The following is a 16,568-nucleotide window of genomic DNA, read 5'->3' as shown; positions in this document are numbered from 1 at the left end:
GCCTGTCTCCTGGTAGCGCCTCCATGCTCTGGACACTACGCTGACAGACACAGCAAACCTTCTTGCCACAGCTCGCATTGATGTGCCATCCTGGATGAGCTGCACTACCTGAACCACTTGTGTGGGTTGTAGACTCCATCTCATGCTACCACTAGAGTGAAAGCACCACCAGCATTCAAAAGTGACCAAAACATCAGCCAGGAAGCATAGGAACTGAGAAGTGGTCTGTGGTCACCACCTGCAGAACCACTCCTTTATTGGGGGTGTCTTGCTAATTGCCTATAATTTCCACCTGTTGTCTATTCCATTTGCACAACAGCATGTGACATTTATTGTCAATCAGTGTTGCTTCCTAAGTGGACAGTTTGATTTCACAGAAGTGTGATTGACTTGGAGTTACATTGTGTTGTTTAAGTGTTCCCTTTATTTTTTTGAGCAGTGTATTTACTTAAATTACTTTTTGAAAATCCAGTCAGTTTTCCACATTGATTCAACAGCGTCACATTGATTTATTTTGTAGGAAACAGCGTTGATTCAACCAGTTTGTGCCCAGTGGGACCACTGCAGCCCTGAAACTAAATTACGTTTTGTATTGGATTATATTGTATGACATAGTATCCTAACTCATAATTCCTTAACCAGGACTTGCAGATAATCAGCACAGATGATAACCAGGTGGTAGCAGCAGTGCAGGACTGGCACCAGAATGACTCCTACAACCTGTACATGTCAGAGGCCCGAGGACTCTTCTTTACTCTGGCCCTGGAGAACATAGTGAGCAGTGGGGGACCAGAGGGCAACATCATGATAGACCTCTATGAGGTATGTAGCAATGGCTTAGTTAGACTGCCATCCCTGTTTGTATGCACACTACCACTTCTGCCAAGAGGTCTCAACCTTTGAAAAAAATATTATAGGGCCTGTAGATTTTCCTTATCTGATAACCTCACCAATTGAAATTCCAGACTTTATGACGTGATTAATCTGTTGTTAAAAGTTTAATATGAGCTATGATGGGACCAGATTATATCTAATCAGGTCACATGGTTTACAAAAACTCCTGGAAAAACTCCTTGCCTTGGGGGGGATGAAAGCCTGTCAAACTGCAGAAACCTTGTACTTGTTCAAATTAATTATATTTTAAAAAAGGACTAGAGGGGTTTCCTATACACAGACACAGAGAAAGGAACAATTGGATAAAACTCATAGGGCTGAGCTTGCTTTATGCAGGTTTGCATTGTGTAGTCCTGCCCTATGCAACTGTATTAGGCCTAATACAAAAGTCTATGTCAGCGATTGTGTTTATTGAATATTTTGGATTGAAAAAGTATCGGTAGCCTACTCAGCACAAGTTCGAATATCAACACATTTTTATCCCATTCCCATTTTTTTCACAAACAAATGGTATTTCTTTACTATTTAAGGTACTATTTAGATACAGAATAGCGCTGCGATGAATAGCTGCTATTTTACGGGCTCCTGACCAATTCTGCTATTTTTTGCACTGATCTTAACTTCTTTTGCACTGATCTTAACTTAACTTATTTTGTACATAATGTTTCCACCATGACCGAAAAGAGGTTCTGGACATCAGAACAGCAACAGCAATCACCTCAATTTGGAGGAAGATTTCTACTTCAACGAGTCGCCGGCACGGGACCTACTGCTCACCCCAGACCAGGTCCTAATCCCAGAGACTCAGAAAAGGAAGAGACGATGTAAGAGTGGCTGACGTGCGGGCACCCTGATGAAACTACGACGGCGAATAAATAATTTGCCTCTACCCTCTTCTATTGGCGAACGTACAATCACTGGAGAAAAAATTGGACGAGCTCCGTTCGAGACTAGCCTGTAAACGGGACATGAAGAACTGTAATATCCTATGTTTCTCTGAGTCGTGGCTGAACAAGAGCATGGATAATATACATCTAGCTGTTTTTTCTATACATTGGCAGGATCAAACGGCAGCCTCGGGTAAGTTCAATTAGGGAGCTGGGTGTCTCTTTCTTAACATCATCTGGTGTGAGATCTCTAATATTAAGTCTCGTGGTTCTGCTCGCCTGAGTGAAAATGCCTCATGATAAACTTTAGGTTAATAAATAATACTATTTACCAAGAGAGTTTTCATCTATATATTTCATAGCTGTCTATTTACCACCACAAAATGATGTTGGCACTTAGACCACACTCAACAAGTTGTATAGGACCTTAAGCAAACAAGAAAATTATGATCCAAAGGTTGCTTTCCTAGTGGCCGGTGATTTTAATGCAGGGAAACTGAAATCCGTTTTACCTCATTTCTACCAGCATGTCACCAGTGCAACTACAGGAGACGCAATTCTAAATCATCTTTACGCCACAAACAGAATACAAAGCTCCCCCCCGCCCTCCATTTGGCAAATCTGACCATAACTCTATCCTCTTGATTCCTGCTTAAAAGCAAAAACTCAAACAGGAAGAACCAGTGATGCGCTCCCTACGAAAGTGATCTGAGGAAGCGGATGCTAAGCTACAGGACTGTTTCTCAAGCACAGGCTGGAATATGTTCCAGGATTCATCCGATGGCATTGCGAAGTTTATCACATCAGTCACCAGCTTCATTAATAAGTGCATTGACAGCGTCCCCACAGTGACTGTGAGTACATATCCAAACCAGAAACCATGGATTACTGGCAACATCTGCACTACACTAAAGGCTAGAGTTGCTGCTTTCAAGGAGCGGGACACAAATCCGGACGCTTATCAGAAGTCCTTCTATGACCTCAGACGAGCAATCCAACAGGCAAAGCGTCAATACATGACTAATCCTGCTACGCTGGCGCTGACGCTCGTTGGATGTGGCAGGGCTTGTAAACTATCACGGATTACAAAGGGAACCCCAGCCGCAACCTGGCCAGTGACGCGACCCTACCAGATGACCTAAATGCCTTCTATGCTCTCTTCGAGGCAAGCAAACCTGAACCATTCATGAGAGCATCGGCTGTTCCGGATGACTGTGTGATCATGATACATGTAGCTGATGTGAGTAAGACCTGTAAACAGGTTAACATTCACAAGGCCACAGGGCCAGATAGATTACCAGGATGCATACTCAGAGCATGCACTGACCAGCTGGAACGTGTCTTCACTGACATTTTTAATCTCTCCCTGACCTAGTCTGTAATCCCTACATGTTTCAAGCAGACCACCGTAGTCCCTCTGCCCAAGAATGCCAAGGTAACCTATCTAAATGACAATCACCCCATAGCACCCACATCTGTAGCAATGAAATGCTTTGAAAGGCTGGTCATGCCTCACATCAACACCACCTTCCAGACACCCTGGACCCACTCCAATTTGCATACCGTCAAACAGATCCATAGATGACGCAATCTCTATTGCACTCCAAACTTCCCTCTCCCACCTGGACAAGAGGAACACCTATGTGAAAATACTGTTCATTTACTACAGCTCAGCATTCAACACCATAGTGCCCTCCAAGCTCATCAAAAGCTAAGGACCCTGGGACTGAACACCTCCCTTTACAACTGGATTCTGAACTTCTTGATGGGCTGTCCCCAGGTGGTGAGGGTAGGCAACAACACATCAGCCACGCAGACCCTCAAAACAGGGGCCCCTTAGGGGTATGCGCTTAGTCCGCTGCTGTACTCCCTGTTCACCCACGACTGCGCGGCCTCACACAGTACCAACTCCATCATCAAGTTCGCCAACGACACGACAGTAGTAGGGCTGATTACCAACAACAAGGATATGGCCTACAGGGAGAAGGTATGAATTCTGACGACGTGGTGACAGGTAAACAACCTCTCCCTCAATGCCAGCAAAACAAAGAAGCTGATTGTGGACTTGAGGAAACAGGCATCAATGGTCAAAAGCTTCAAGTTCCGCTTCATTCACGTTTCCGAGGAGCTGAAATGGTCAAACCTCACAGACACCGTGGTGAAGAAGGCACGACAGCAACTCTTTAACTTTAGGATGCTGAAGAAATCCGGCCTGTCCCTGAGGGCCCTCACAGTGTTCTACAGGAGCATCATTGAGATCATACACTATCAGTCAAAGGTTTTAGAACACCTACTCATTCAAGGGTTTTTCTTTATTTTTTACTATTTTCTACATTGTAAAATAGTAGTGAAGACATCAAAACTATGAAGTAGCACATATGGAATCATGTAGTAACCAAAAAATAGTTTAACAAATCAAAACATTTTATATTTGAGATTCTTCAAATAGCCACCCGTTGCCTTGAAGACAGCTTTGCACACTCAGGTAGTCACCTGGAATGAATCTCAATTAACAGGTGTGCCTTCATAAAAGTTAATGTGTGAAATGTATTTCCTTCTTAATGCGTTTGAGCCAATCAGTTGTGCTGTGACAGGGTGGGGTGGGGGAGAGGGGGTATACGGAAGATAGCCCTATTTGGTAAAAGACCAAGTCCATATTAGGGCAAGAACAACTCAAATAAGCAAAGAGAAACAACAGTCCATCGTTACTTTAAGACATGAAGGTCAGTCAAAGTTGGAACATTTCAAGAACTTTGAAAGTTTCTTCAAGTGCTATCGCAAAAACAATCAAGCGTTATGATGAAACTAGCTCTCATGAGGACAGCCACAGGAATGGAAGACCCAGAGTTACCTCTGCTGCAGAAGATATGTTCATTAGAGTTACCAGCCTCAGAAATTGCATCTCAAATAAATGCTTCACAGAGTTCAAGTTACAAACACATGTGAATCAGGCCTTCGTGGTCGAATTGCAGCAAAGAAACCACTACTAAAGGACACCAATAATAAGAAGAGACTTGCTTGGGCCAAGAAACACCAGCAATGGACATTAGACCGGTGGAAATTTGTCCTTTGGGCCGATGAGTCCAAATTGGAGATGGTTGGTTCCAACTGCTGTGTCTTTGTGAGATGCAGAGTAGGTGAATGGATGTGAAGCATAGAGGATGAGGTGTGATGATGTGGGGGTGCTTTGCTGGTGACACTGTCTGTGATTTATTTAGAATTCAAGGCACACTTAACCAGCATGGCTACCACAGCAGTCTGAAGTGATATACCATCCCATCTGGTTTGGGCTTAGTGGGACTATCATTTGTTTTTCAACAGGACAATGACCCAACACACCTCCAGGCTGTGTAAGGGCTATTTTACCAAGAAGGAGAGTGATGGAGTGCTGCATCAGATCATCTGGCCTCCACAATCCCCTGACCTAAATCAAATAGAGATGCCTTGGGATGAGTCGGACCGCAGGGTGAAGGAAAGCAGCCAACAAGTGCTCAGCATATGTGGGAACATTCCAGGTGAAGCTGGTTGAGAGAATGCCAAGAGTGTGCAAAGCTGTCATCGAGGCAAAGGGGGGCTATTTGAAGGATCTGAAATATAAAATGAATTTGGATTTGTTAAACACTTTTTTAGTTACTACATGATTCCATATGTGTTATTTCATAGTTTTGATGTCTTCACTATTATTCTACATTGTCGAAAATAGTCAAAATAAAGAAAAACCCTTGAGTGAGCTGACCGGTAGTGTACGTTTGGGCTGCATCCCAGCCTGATACGGCAACTCCACCGTCGCAGACCGCAAGGCGCTACAGAGGATGGTACTCTCAGCCGAACGCACGATTGGGTGCACATTGCTTACCCTCCAGGACACTTACAGCAGCAGGTGTCGCAGGAAGTCCAAAAAGATCACCAGAGACCCCAGCCCCCGAGCCATGGCTTGTTCTCCCGGTTTCTATCACTCAAATGCAGACAGTATAGGAGCATCATGGCAAAAACTGTAAGACTGGCCAAATGCTTCTACCCCCAGACCACCACTAGTCTCCAACGTTCTCCAAAATAGTGTTCCCTGTCAGAAATGCTATTGTGTACAGAAGACTTCACTTTCACATCAAAACTAGGGCTTCAGCTTTACTTATGTTTGAATAATTTACAGTTGTAGCTTTTGCCCCTAATTTGTTTTTCATGTCTGTTTCTCAATGTTCCTAGGTAGCAGGGATAAAAGGGGTGTTCTTGTCAAATAAAGTTGTCGAGGGCCAAGTGAAAACGTTTATCACTTACAATAAGGGGCGAGACTGGCATCTTCTACAGGCTCCTACCACTGATCTGAAGGGAACCAGACTCTACTGTGTACAGGTGAGTCTGCTTTTGAAAGTGGCCAATATCTGAAAACCTGTAACTGTTTTTGTCTATAAACCACATTATGTTTTTTTTCTTTTGTTGATTTTCAGCCCTACTGTTCATTACACCTGCATCTCCATGTGTCTGACAACCCGTACACGTCTGGAAACATAGTCAGTAAGGAATCAGCTCCAGGAATTATAGTAGCATCAGGTAGGCACTATTTGAAATGTTTAGCTGTGTCTTTTGTTTCGCTCTCCTTAATAAGGTTCACAATTTGCAGTGGTTGCTCAACTCTTACACTGCTCTTTTTCCACCCTTAAAGAACCCTTTTATCTTTAACTCTGTTCTCCAAGTAAATGCTGGGATTGTGGCTTAAAACATTTTAGTCAGCTCAGTTTGATCTGTGAATTTGATCACAGCATGCCTGAATATCGGTAGACTGCCAGATGTTTGCCAAAAACAAATACAGAAGAAAAGGTTTGAATTTCTGAGTAAATACTCCCTTTTTAGGAGCCTGTAGCAGAATATTTGCATCTGTATTTTTATTTCATTGTGCATTAAATATATTTTAATGTGGGTTAAGAAGGCATACAATGAAAGTGTTTACACTATAACTATGCTATGCTTTTTACATCTAGGTACCATTGGGCCCGAGCTTACTGCCTATAATGTTAGCATTTTCATCACCTCAGATGCTGGCAACACTTGGAGAGAGGTACTGTGACTGAAAGAGACAGGTGCCACTGAAATGTGACACAAAATCAAGACAACACGTAGAAGAAAAGATCAATCTGCTTATAACTCAGTAATTTGGAGGGAGCAAACTCTGAATGCAAAATGCATGATATTGTTTGAATTACCCTTGATCACATGCCATGTATACTGGTTTAAGGAATTTTTGATTATTCTTTCCATAGAACTTCTTAGGAGCTGATAATATTTGATGTTTTCTCACTTAAAAATACAATTTAATATGTGGCTGTGTTACATGATATAGAAGAATAGCAGTAGCCTATAGTGATACAAGTCTATCACTCATCAAAAGTATACGTGAACGGTATGCACATCTCTGACCTTTGAAAATGTGATGAAATCCTGTCCTGTTTGTAGGTATTTGAGGAGGAGTATAGTGTCCTCTTTCTTAACCAGGGTGGTGCCCTAGTGGCCATTCGACACACACCTCTCCCCATCAGACATATCTGGTATTGTTTCCTTTAACATTACAACTTCCGTGCATACTGTTACAGTATCAACATTGAATTACATTTGTCTATTGAATTACATGTGTCTATAAATGTTTTATGGACTGTATTATGTAAGCACTGAATGTCCACCTAATGATAGTGTTACAGTACCACCTATTCTATGCATGGTGAGGGTTCCACATGAGCCATGCATGAGAGCCAACATGTTGTTTCTCCATCCAGGCTGAGTTTTGATGAGGGAAAACGCTGGAACAAATACAGCTTCACCCCCTCTCCTCTCTATGTAGACGGAGTCTTAGGAGAGCCAGGGGAAGACACCCTCATCATGATGTAAGAATCAAAACAAATACTCTATGGTTAATAGTATGTATTTTGCAATGCGTTGAACGTTTAATGGACGTTTTGAAAAGAAAGAAAAATGTACTCGCTGTCAGAAGTTAGACACTTTTTATTTGTTTTCTCTTTTCACTCTTCTGAGTCATTGTACAAATCCCTTGTGGTTAACACAGGCAGCCTTTCATCTCCCACTTTTATGATAAAAAGGTATTTTACTTAATACATTTTACCTAGCAACCCCTTTTATCAGCTATTTTTCACCATCCTTTACTTTTTGTGTTTGCAGAATATTTGGCCATTTCAGCCATCGTTCTGAGTGGCAGCTTGTCAAAATAGACTTCAAGGCCATCTTTAACAGAAGGTGTAACCCAGACGACTATCAGACCTGGCAGTTACACAATGACGTAAGAGCAACCACTTTGATACATTTGTAACGGCTTTGGGCACTTTAGTTCAATGGAATACAGTATGAAGAGAAACGTCCTATCACACCCATTTTCTATCTCAAATTTGTCTCAAAATTATGGATACTTTCTGTGTATTCACTTTCAGAACAAATGAGCAATTATACACATTTTCATGTACTTAAAAAATATATATATTAAGAGAACTTCATTACTCAGAGGCTTTTCTTTTAAACTGTTACATCCTATCACGACTCAGGATAGGACCCAGATGCAGACACAGGAGGCGGATAGTACAGTTCTCAGATATTTATTGTAAACACGGGGCAGGCAAAGAGCAGGTCAAGGACAGGCAGGGGTTCGTGATCAGGCCAGAGTCAGGCAGGTACAGGACGGCAGGCAGGCTCGGGGTCAGGGCAGGCAAAGGTTATTAATTAGGCCAGAGTCAGGCAGGTACAGGACGGCAGGCAGGCTCGTGGTCAGGGCAGGCAGAATTGTCAGAACCGGGAAAACTAGGAAACAGAACTTGACAAAAAGGAAGACGGGAAAGCACGCTGGTAAGACCTGACAAGACAAGACAAACTGGCAACAGACAAACAGAGAACAGAGGTATAAATACACAGGGGATAATGGGAACACCTTTAGGGGGTGGAGACAAGCACAAAGACAGGTGAAACAGATCAGGGTGTGACACATCCAAAAAGAAAGTAAATTCTGAAATGTTGTAGTTAATTATTTCAAATAATACATTATTTCTCACAGGGTAAAGTCTGCATTATGGGAGTGAAAAGAATCTTTCAGAATCTGAAGCCCGACACCAGATGTGTCAAAACCAAAGATCAGTACATCTCCCAGATGTCAGACTCCTGTCCATGCACCGAGGCTGACTTTGAGTGGTGAGGAGAATACTGGCTGCTACTGTCGATAATATATAACATTCAATTCAATTCCATACAGTCTTTATTAATCCTTTCAGTGGCAATTTAAGAAGGCATCATTGGAGCACAATAACACAATGACATGCTGTTTATAACTGTATTCATAGAACTATTGACACTAACTACCTTAGACACAGTTAAAAGTAGTTTTGGGGATAAGATCAAGAAGGCAGGTAGACATCTCTATCTCCATTGTGAAGTAGAAGTTTCACAACCTTCAGCATACATTTCTGTGATCGGTTGGGTCTGTCCAGGTACATCTTTAACCATGTTTATACCTGGTTCTAACATGCATCCTTTGTTCTGATTTTTTCCACATTTTGATTGTGCCGACATTTCTAGACAGGTGTTGATGATTAAAAGATGCATTGTGGTCTGATTGTGATCAGATCTTATAAGTGTAAACAGACAAGATCAGGACAAAGGACACATGTTAGGGACAGGTATAAATGGGGCTTAAGTAGTAGGGACACTCCCCGTGAGAATGCATTTTTGGTCATGCTGGATGGAATCGTGAAGGATCATTAGGTGCTGCTCAGTGCATGTCTGGGTTGTTTGAGGGTGCAAGCATCAGATTTGTGGGATCGTCCACATTTCCAACACCGTTGTTCATCCTTTATCCACTCAATGATCTGTCTTGTGTTCAACTTCTTTAACTCTGGACAAGTTAAGATAGTGTTATTTGTCATCACAGTGATGAAAGTATGGCTAGGGTTTGGAAGGGGCCTTAGATTGAGCAGGCTCCTAGGAGCTTACATATTCACTGGTGTTGAGGATTGAAGTGGACCTCTCCTTTGGTCTAGTGGAGGCACAAATGTCACATTGCTAGAAGGCCACATATCTGCTTGATAAGCATTTCGCTACACTACAAGCATTTCGCTACCCTGGCATTAACATCTGCTAACCATGTGTATGTGACAAATAAAATTTGAATTTGAAAATTTGAATTTGATTTGATATATGCTTAGCCTTGGACGTCTTCTGCAGCCAGGCTGTCAAGTTAGGTAAGGTCAAAACAGTACTCCACAAATGTATCACAGTAGTCCTGTGGCATCTTGCTCAATAGCCAGTCGGCATTGGAATCTACAGTGGTTCCTCCTTTAAAAGTTGTGTCATACTGCGGCACACCTTGCATGCTGCCGCAGCATTCTGTGGCACGTCATTTAATTCTCAGCCATTTTTTCTGTTACTGCAAGTTATTGCTAGTTTGACTACCAGAGGGCATCTTTGAGAAGCATTTGATAGTATTCCATATTGGCATTACCAGAGAATTTAAAACCTTTTTTGTAATAAGATAGTATATGCGATTGATTTTAAGTAATTTGGTTTAATTAACTTCTTATGGCTGCGATCCCGCTAACAGGATCAACATGACAACAGCCAGTGAAAGTGCAGGGCGCCAAATTCAAACAGAAATCTCATAATTCTATTTGACACCATTTTAAAGATAGACTTCTTGTTAATCCCACCACAGTGTCCGATTTCAAATAGGCTTTTCGGCAAAAGCACCACAAACGATTATGTTAGGTCAGAGCCAAGTCACAGAAAAACACAGACAGTTTTCCAGCCAAAGAGAGGAGTCACAAAAATCAGAAATAGAGATAGAATTAATCACTAACCTTTGATGATCTTCATCAGATGACACTCATAGGACTTCATGTTACACAATACATGTATGTTTTGCTCAATAAAGTTCATATCTCAGTATACATTGGCGCGTTATGTTCAGTAGTTCCAAAAACATCCGGTGATTTTGCAGAGAGCCACATCAATTTACAGAAATACTCATTATAAATGTTGATGAAAATACAAGGGTTAGGCATGGAACTTTAGATACACTTCTCCTTAATGCAACCGCTGTGTCCAATTTCAAAAAAATCTTTTACGGAAAAAGCAAACCATGCAATAATCTGAGTAGGGCGCTCAGAGCCCAAACAAGACAAAAAGATATCCGCCATATTCTGCAGTCAACAGAAGTCAGAAATAACATTATAAACATTCACTTACCTTTGATGATCTTCATCAGAATGCACTCCCAGGAATCCCAGTTCCACAATAAATGTTTGTTTTGTTCGATAATGTCCATCATTTATGTCCAAATAACTCAGTTTTGTTTGCTATTCAGTACACAATCTAAACTCACGTGCGGGACGCGCGGGCAGGTCCAGGCAAAAGTTCAGACGAAAAGTCATATTACAGTCCGTAGAAACATGTCAAACGAAGTATAGCTTCAATCTTTAGGATGGTTTTAACATAAATCTTCAATTATGTTCCAACCGGAGAATTCCTTTGTCTTCAGAAATGCGATGGAACAGAGCTCGCTCTCACGTGAACGCTCATGGTCAGCGCATATTCAGCTCATGGCAGACCTTACTCAATCCCTTCTCATTCGGCCCCACTTCACAGTAGAAGCATCAAACAAGGTTCTAAATACTGTTGACATCTAGTGGAAGCCTTAGGAAGTGCAACATGACCAATATCCCACTGTACCTTCAATAGGGAATGAGTTGAAAAACTACAAACCTCAGATTTCCCACTTCCTGTTTGGATTTTTTCTCAGGTTTTTGCCTGCCATATAAGTTCTGTTATACTCACAGACATCATTCAAACAGTTTTAAACTTCATAGTGTTTTCTATCCAAATATACTAATAATATGCATATATTTGCAACTGGGACTGAGTAGCAGGCAGTTTACTCTGGGCACCTCTGGGCACCTTATTCATCCAAGATACTCAATACTGCCTCAGCCATAAGAAGTATATTTGATTTATATTATGGTGCTTCTATTCAGAGAAAAACGAAAAACTAAACCCTCAGGGTTTCCGTTAGGATCGAATGGAAAATATGGCGCTGTACAATGTGACGGTCGGGAGTAGGCTACAGGATTGGAGGGTTCTAAATTGTTTGCCTTCATTAGACAACTTTGTTCCAATATTTCTGTAAATCAGTGATATTTATTCTCATAGTAATTTGTTATGGATCCATAACTAAATCAACATCTGCATTTTGAAAGAGTATTTTTTAATCATTATTTTATTAACAAAATGTGTTTCTTTGTTTATTAGGCTACTGTGCAGTCTACAATACATACTGTTGTAAACATGGGAAAGTGCCTAATTCCTTACATAAGAGAGAGCAGGCCATGTCTTTACTACAGAATGCAGGGCACGCGGGAGACCGGTGTTATTTCATAGTTGTGATGTCTTCACTATTATTCTACAATGTAGAAAATAGTAAAACATTTCTTTTAAATCCTGGAATGAGTAGGTGTGTCCAAACTTTTGACTGGTACTTGCTTAATTAATTTAATTAATATTATGGTGTTTCTATTCCATGAAAAAAACGAAAAACCCTCTGGGTTTCTGTTAGAATGGAACGGAAAATATGGCGCTGTACAACGTGACGGTCGGCAGTACAATACTGGGCTATTTAACTAAATCATTCCTGTGTCGTGCGGACAGGAGACCGGGGTTCAATCCCCCGATGGGGAGGAAGGAGTAGGCTGTGTTTGTTCTTAACTGATTCCATTTGTGTTATTTCATAGTTGTGATGTCTTTACTATTATTCTTCAATGTAGAAAATAGTAAAAATATAGAAAAATCCTGGAATAAGTAGGTGTGTCCAAACTTTTGACTGGTACTTGCTTAATTAATTTGATTAATATTATTGTGTTTCTATTCCATGAAAAATGCAAAACCCTCTGGGTTTCTGTTAGGATGGAATGGAAAATATGGCGCTGTATAATGTGTTGGTTGGCAGTACATTACTGGGCTATTTAGCTAAAGAATCCCTGTGTCGTGCGGACGGGAGACCGGGGTTGAATCCCCCAACGAGGAGGAAGTAGTAAGCTGTCCTTGTAAATAAGAATGAGTTCTTAACTGATTCCATATGTGTTATTTCATAGTTGTGATGTCTTCACTATTATTCTACAAAGTAGAAAATAGTAAAAATATAGAAACATCCTGGAATGAGTAGATGTGTCCAAACTTTTGACTGGTACTTAATTAATTTGATAAATATTATGGTGTTTCTATTCCATGAAAAACGCAAAACCCTCTGGGTAAATTCAGACCGTTTCGCTCTCGGAGCGCACACTGGATGTTCGGGCCGAGGCAGTCAAGCACCCAAGCTAACGTTGGCTAGCTTGCTAGCTACTTGCAGACACAAATGAGACCACTCTGATCATTTTACTCGCCCTAGCAGAGCTCGTTAGGCAGTTTTCGTGTTAACCAGAGCGTTGGTGACTGTATCTGTGCTGCTGGAAACAATTTAATTACGCTTTTTTGCCGATGTTTATTGACACCGGCCATATTCAATGGGTGTTGAGCACTGGTAAATGAATTATTCTGCGCTCTGGTAATCTCAGATGAGAGTGCTCTGAAATCGGAGTAGATAGTGAGAGCAAATTTACGAAAGCACCCGAATGTCCATTGAGAACACAGCCGACTATACCATTTAGCTAAGCGAAGAATGACAGGAATAATCAAGTCAATAAACATTGGGTAGTTAGATAGCCTATAGTTAATATACTGTCAAGTTTGATGTATAACTACTAACGTTAGGTAGATAGCTAACATACCGGTACATACTGCTTTAATGATATGCTATGTGGTTCGTAAGGACAGCGTAGCTACCAAATTGTCAGCCAACATAACGTGTGAGGTAACTTATTTGAAAAGTCATTACTTTATTACATTGAGTAGCAAGCTACCGCGAGGACGCACTCTATCGACTCTGTGGCTTGAGCATGCTTTTGGTGCACTGTCAGTAGCGCGCTGGACTTTGGGCAAGAAGGTTGAGGGTTTGAAACCTGCTCCCTGCTTGTTTCATTTGAAGTTGTGCACAATTATCAGTTTATTATTTGGTTTATATTGCCCATTCATTGTCAGTTAGAGACAGCAGTGCATTGGGACCCAAAAGCATTATCAGTGCTCAAACTCCCCCTTGGTTATTTTCAAATCAAATAGTTTTTTTCTGAAAGCAACTTTTTTATTTTCAATCAAAAATAATTGTTATGAAAGCAAAAACGAGGCTTCAAAGTAAAGAAAATGTTTTGCAATCAAATATTTTGTAATAGAGCTCAAAACTTTATTTATAGAGCTCAAAAAATATTTAGAGAAAAAAAATGTATTGTAAAACAAAACTTCAATTTAATTTCGCAATCAACCACCCTCCATTTTTGCCATTTTTTTGAGAGTCAGTTTGGCTACAACCAATACTGTTCAGCCTTTCTTTCCGACACAAAGGAAGTCATAGCGGACACCTACGAAGAAGGACTGTGTAATGATGGCATCTCAGGTAAGCAACACTGGGCGTACTTCCGTCCAACTTTTACATAGCTAGTAGTTAGCTCCTACGATTCAGTGTCGGCTCATAACATTCTACTATATTAGTAGATACATATCGTAGAATGATAAATCATGCAATTATTTTTCTCAAGCTAACAAAAAGCATTTAGCTATGAACGCCTGTTCTAGCCATTTTCAGTTTAATTAATCTAACTTTCTTTCATGGCAACTCATAAGCAGGCCATGTCCTTTGTTTTATAGTCGATATATAATCATATTTCATGACAGTGTAATGGTTAGCTTTGTTTACAGAAGGATGAAAGAACACAATATGTCTGTCAGGGAATGCTATTCTGATATGTCAGATAAAGAGTTAGATCATAAAGTCAGCGCCATTAAAGCAAGGATGCCCCATGCGGGCTTTAGAATGGTCAAAGGAAGTCTCAGAGCAATGGGCCATCATGTACAATGGCGAAGAGTTAGGGAGTCTTTGCGGCATGTAGGTGGTACAGGTATCATTGTCAGAATGATCCAGCTTCGTTGCATTGCTTATCAAAAATACTCTGTTCCTGCACCCCTGTCTCTCGTCCACATTGATACAAATCAGAAATTGATAAGGTACTAAGATGTATAATGTCTCCATCAAATCTAAGAAGTTATTTAAACTTTTTTATTCTTACTTATTCCTTGACAAATTTTCAATGATGTATGAAATTTGGAGTTGTTCCTCATCAACTGGTAATTTATAAATAATGAAGCAGGTTAATAGGTTAAACATTTCACTTTTAATTCCAATGCTTTTTTTCAAGAGTTAACAGGTAAGTATATTATTTTGTATACATATTGCATATTTCCCATCACCTAATGAACAACCACAATACCAGCCTGGTGTTAAGCTTTCTGTGCTGTGTTGACATATCCTGAAAATGACATCTGCTTCTTTAGCTTGAACGGTCATATCTCAGTTATTGTTTTCATATCTACAAAGAAGAAGCTATTTTCTTTACTTTCAGAGTGTGAGCTGATCAAGGGGTCAAAAATTTAGATATTGCCAGATGTTCCCTGCCCGAGGAACAGGCTGTGGAAGCTTTATTGCTGGCAAAAGTGTCTATAACCAGAAATAATTAAACTGTTCTGTGTTCTTTTTCTCTCTTCCTCGCTGCCTGTCTTGTTGTACATGGAACCTGTTTCACATGGACAGTTTGGAGGAAGAAGGATACACTGTTGAATTTTATCCACCTCTTCTGTGTGGGATATGTGTCCCTACCTCGTCTGTGGGCAGATCTGCAGCATTTCACAGAGAGTTGGAATAATCACCCTTTAAGTACAGAGCCGAACCTGACACCTCACCAGCTGTGGGATATCAGAATGCTCCAAACACCTGTGCACATTTTTGTTTTTGCCTTAGCACTACACAGCTGATTCAAATGATCAAGTCATCATCAAGCTTCAAGTGGTATTTATGTCTAATAATGACATTATCTTCTATTGTTTGTCCTTATGTGTCTGTTTTTCAGCATAAAGTACTCTTTGGCCATTTAGTGTGGACACCAGGTGAGACCACACACCCCTTCTCCCTATATCCTCTAGGTTATATTAGCTGTGTTGGTGAACCCCTCTCGCATCTGAACTGGCTGACACAGAGGGCACGGTATGATCATAGGTGAGAGGTCAGGTCAACAGGAAGTATTATTAAAGAGATGCTTTACATTGAAATACAGATAGAGATGTAGTAGTCCCAGAGTTATTGATCCAAGGTCAGTTTTGCATTTCACCTCCTGATGATTATGATGACTGACTGTGTGAGAATAAAAAAACAAGGCTTAATCAAGCTCTCTCTCTATCAGTCTGTCTCTCGTCTGCAGGTATGTTTTGATGTGAGAGAGGAAGCCAGTCCTGTCATCGCCACCTCACCCGCTCTTAAGATAACCTTCGGGTCAACTGGGGGCCCAAGGCTGGTTAGGAGATACCGCCAGAGACACTGTAATTGTGATGAACTGAGAGAATATTAGGGTTGCACTGTAATTCATTAATCATATGCTGTCTGCCTCTGTTCTTACCTCTTTCCCTTTCTGTCTTCTACACCTCTCCCCCCTAGTCTTTCTTCCTCATTTTATAATGCACACCATATGTGCATTGAAGTACAGATTGAACTTGTATTTATAATATAATATTACAGTGATCATAATTATAATGCATGTATTATTTATTTATAACACCTGTATAATGAACTTCTTTCAATAAAGCGTTTCACATTCTCCACTGGTTGAAATTAAG

At 40.8% G+C, this 16,568-nt stretch overlaps 1 protein-coding gene across 1 annotated transcript in view; it reads left to right on the top strand.

Annotated features, from left to right (window-relative positions):
* The window catches only part of LOC120045889 (VPS10 domain-containing receptor SorCS1-like), a 91,509-nt gene that overhangs the window by 45,331 nt on the left and 29,610 nt on the right, over positions 1-16,568 (top strand). The window contains exons 10-17 of the mRNA XM_038990818.1: positions 643-822; positions 5,985-6,131; positions 6,227-6,329; positions 6,758-6,834; positions 7,230-7,321; positions 7,547-7,654; positions 7,947-8,064; positions 8,827-8,960. Of these exons, the coding sequence (XP_038846746.1) occupies positions 643-822; positions 5,985-6,131; positions 6,227-6,329; positions 6,758-6,834; positions 7,230-7,321; positions 7,547-7,654; positions 7,947-8,064; positions 8,827-8,960 (959 nt within the window). The remainder of the gene's footprint in view (positions 1-642; positions 823-5,984; positions 6,132-6,226; positions 6,330-6,757; positions 6,835-7,229; positions 7,322-7,546; positions 7,655-7,946; positions 8,065-8,826; positions 8,961-16,568) is intronic.

This window comes from Salvelinus namaycush, chromosome 4 (genome assembly GCF_016432855.1).
Source record: "Salvelinus namaycush isolate Seneca chromosome 4, SaNama_1.0, whole genome shotgun sequence".
Lineage (NCBI taxonomy): Eukaryota > Metazoa > Chordata > Actinopteri > Salmoniformes > Salmonidae > Salvelinus > Salvelinus namaycush.
This window is presented reverse-complemented; position numbering and strand designations above follow the sequence as displayed.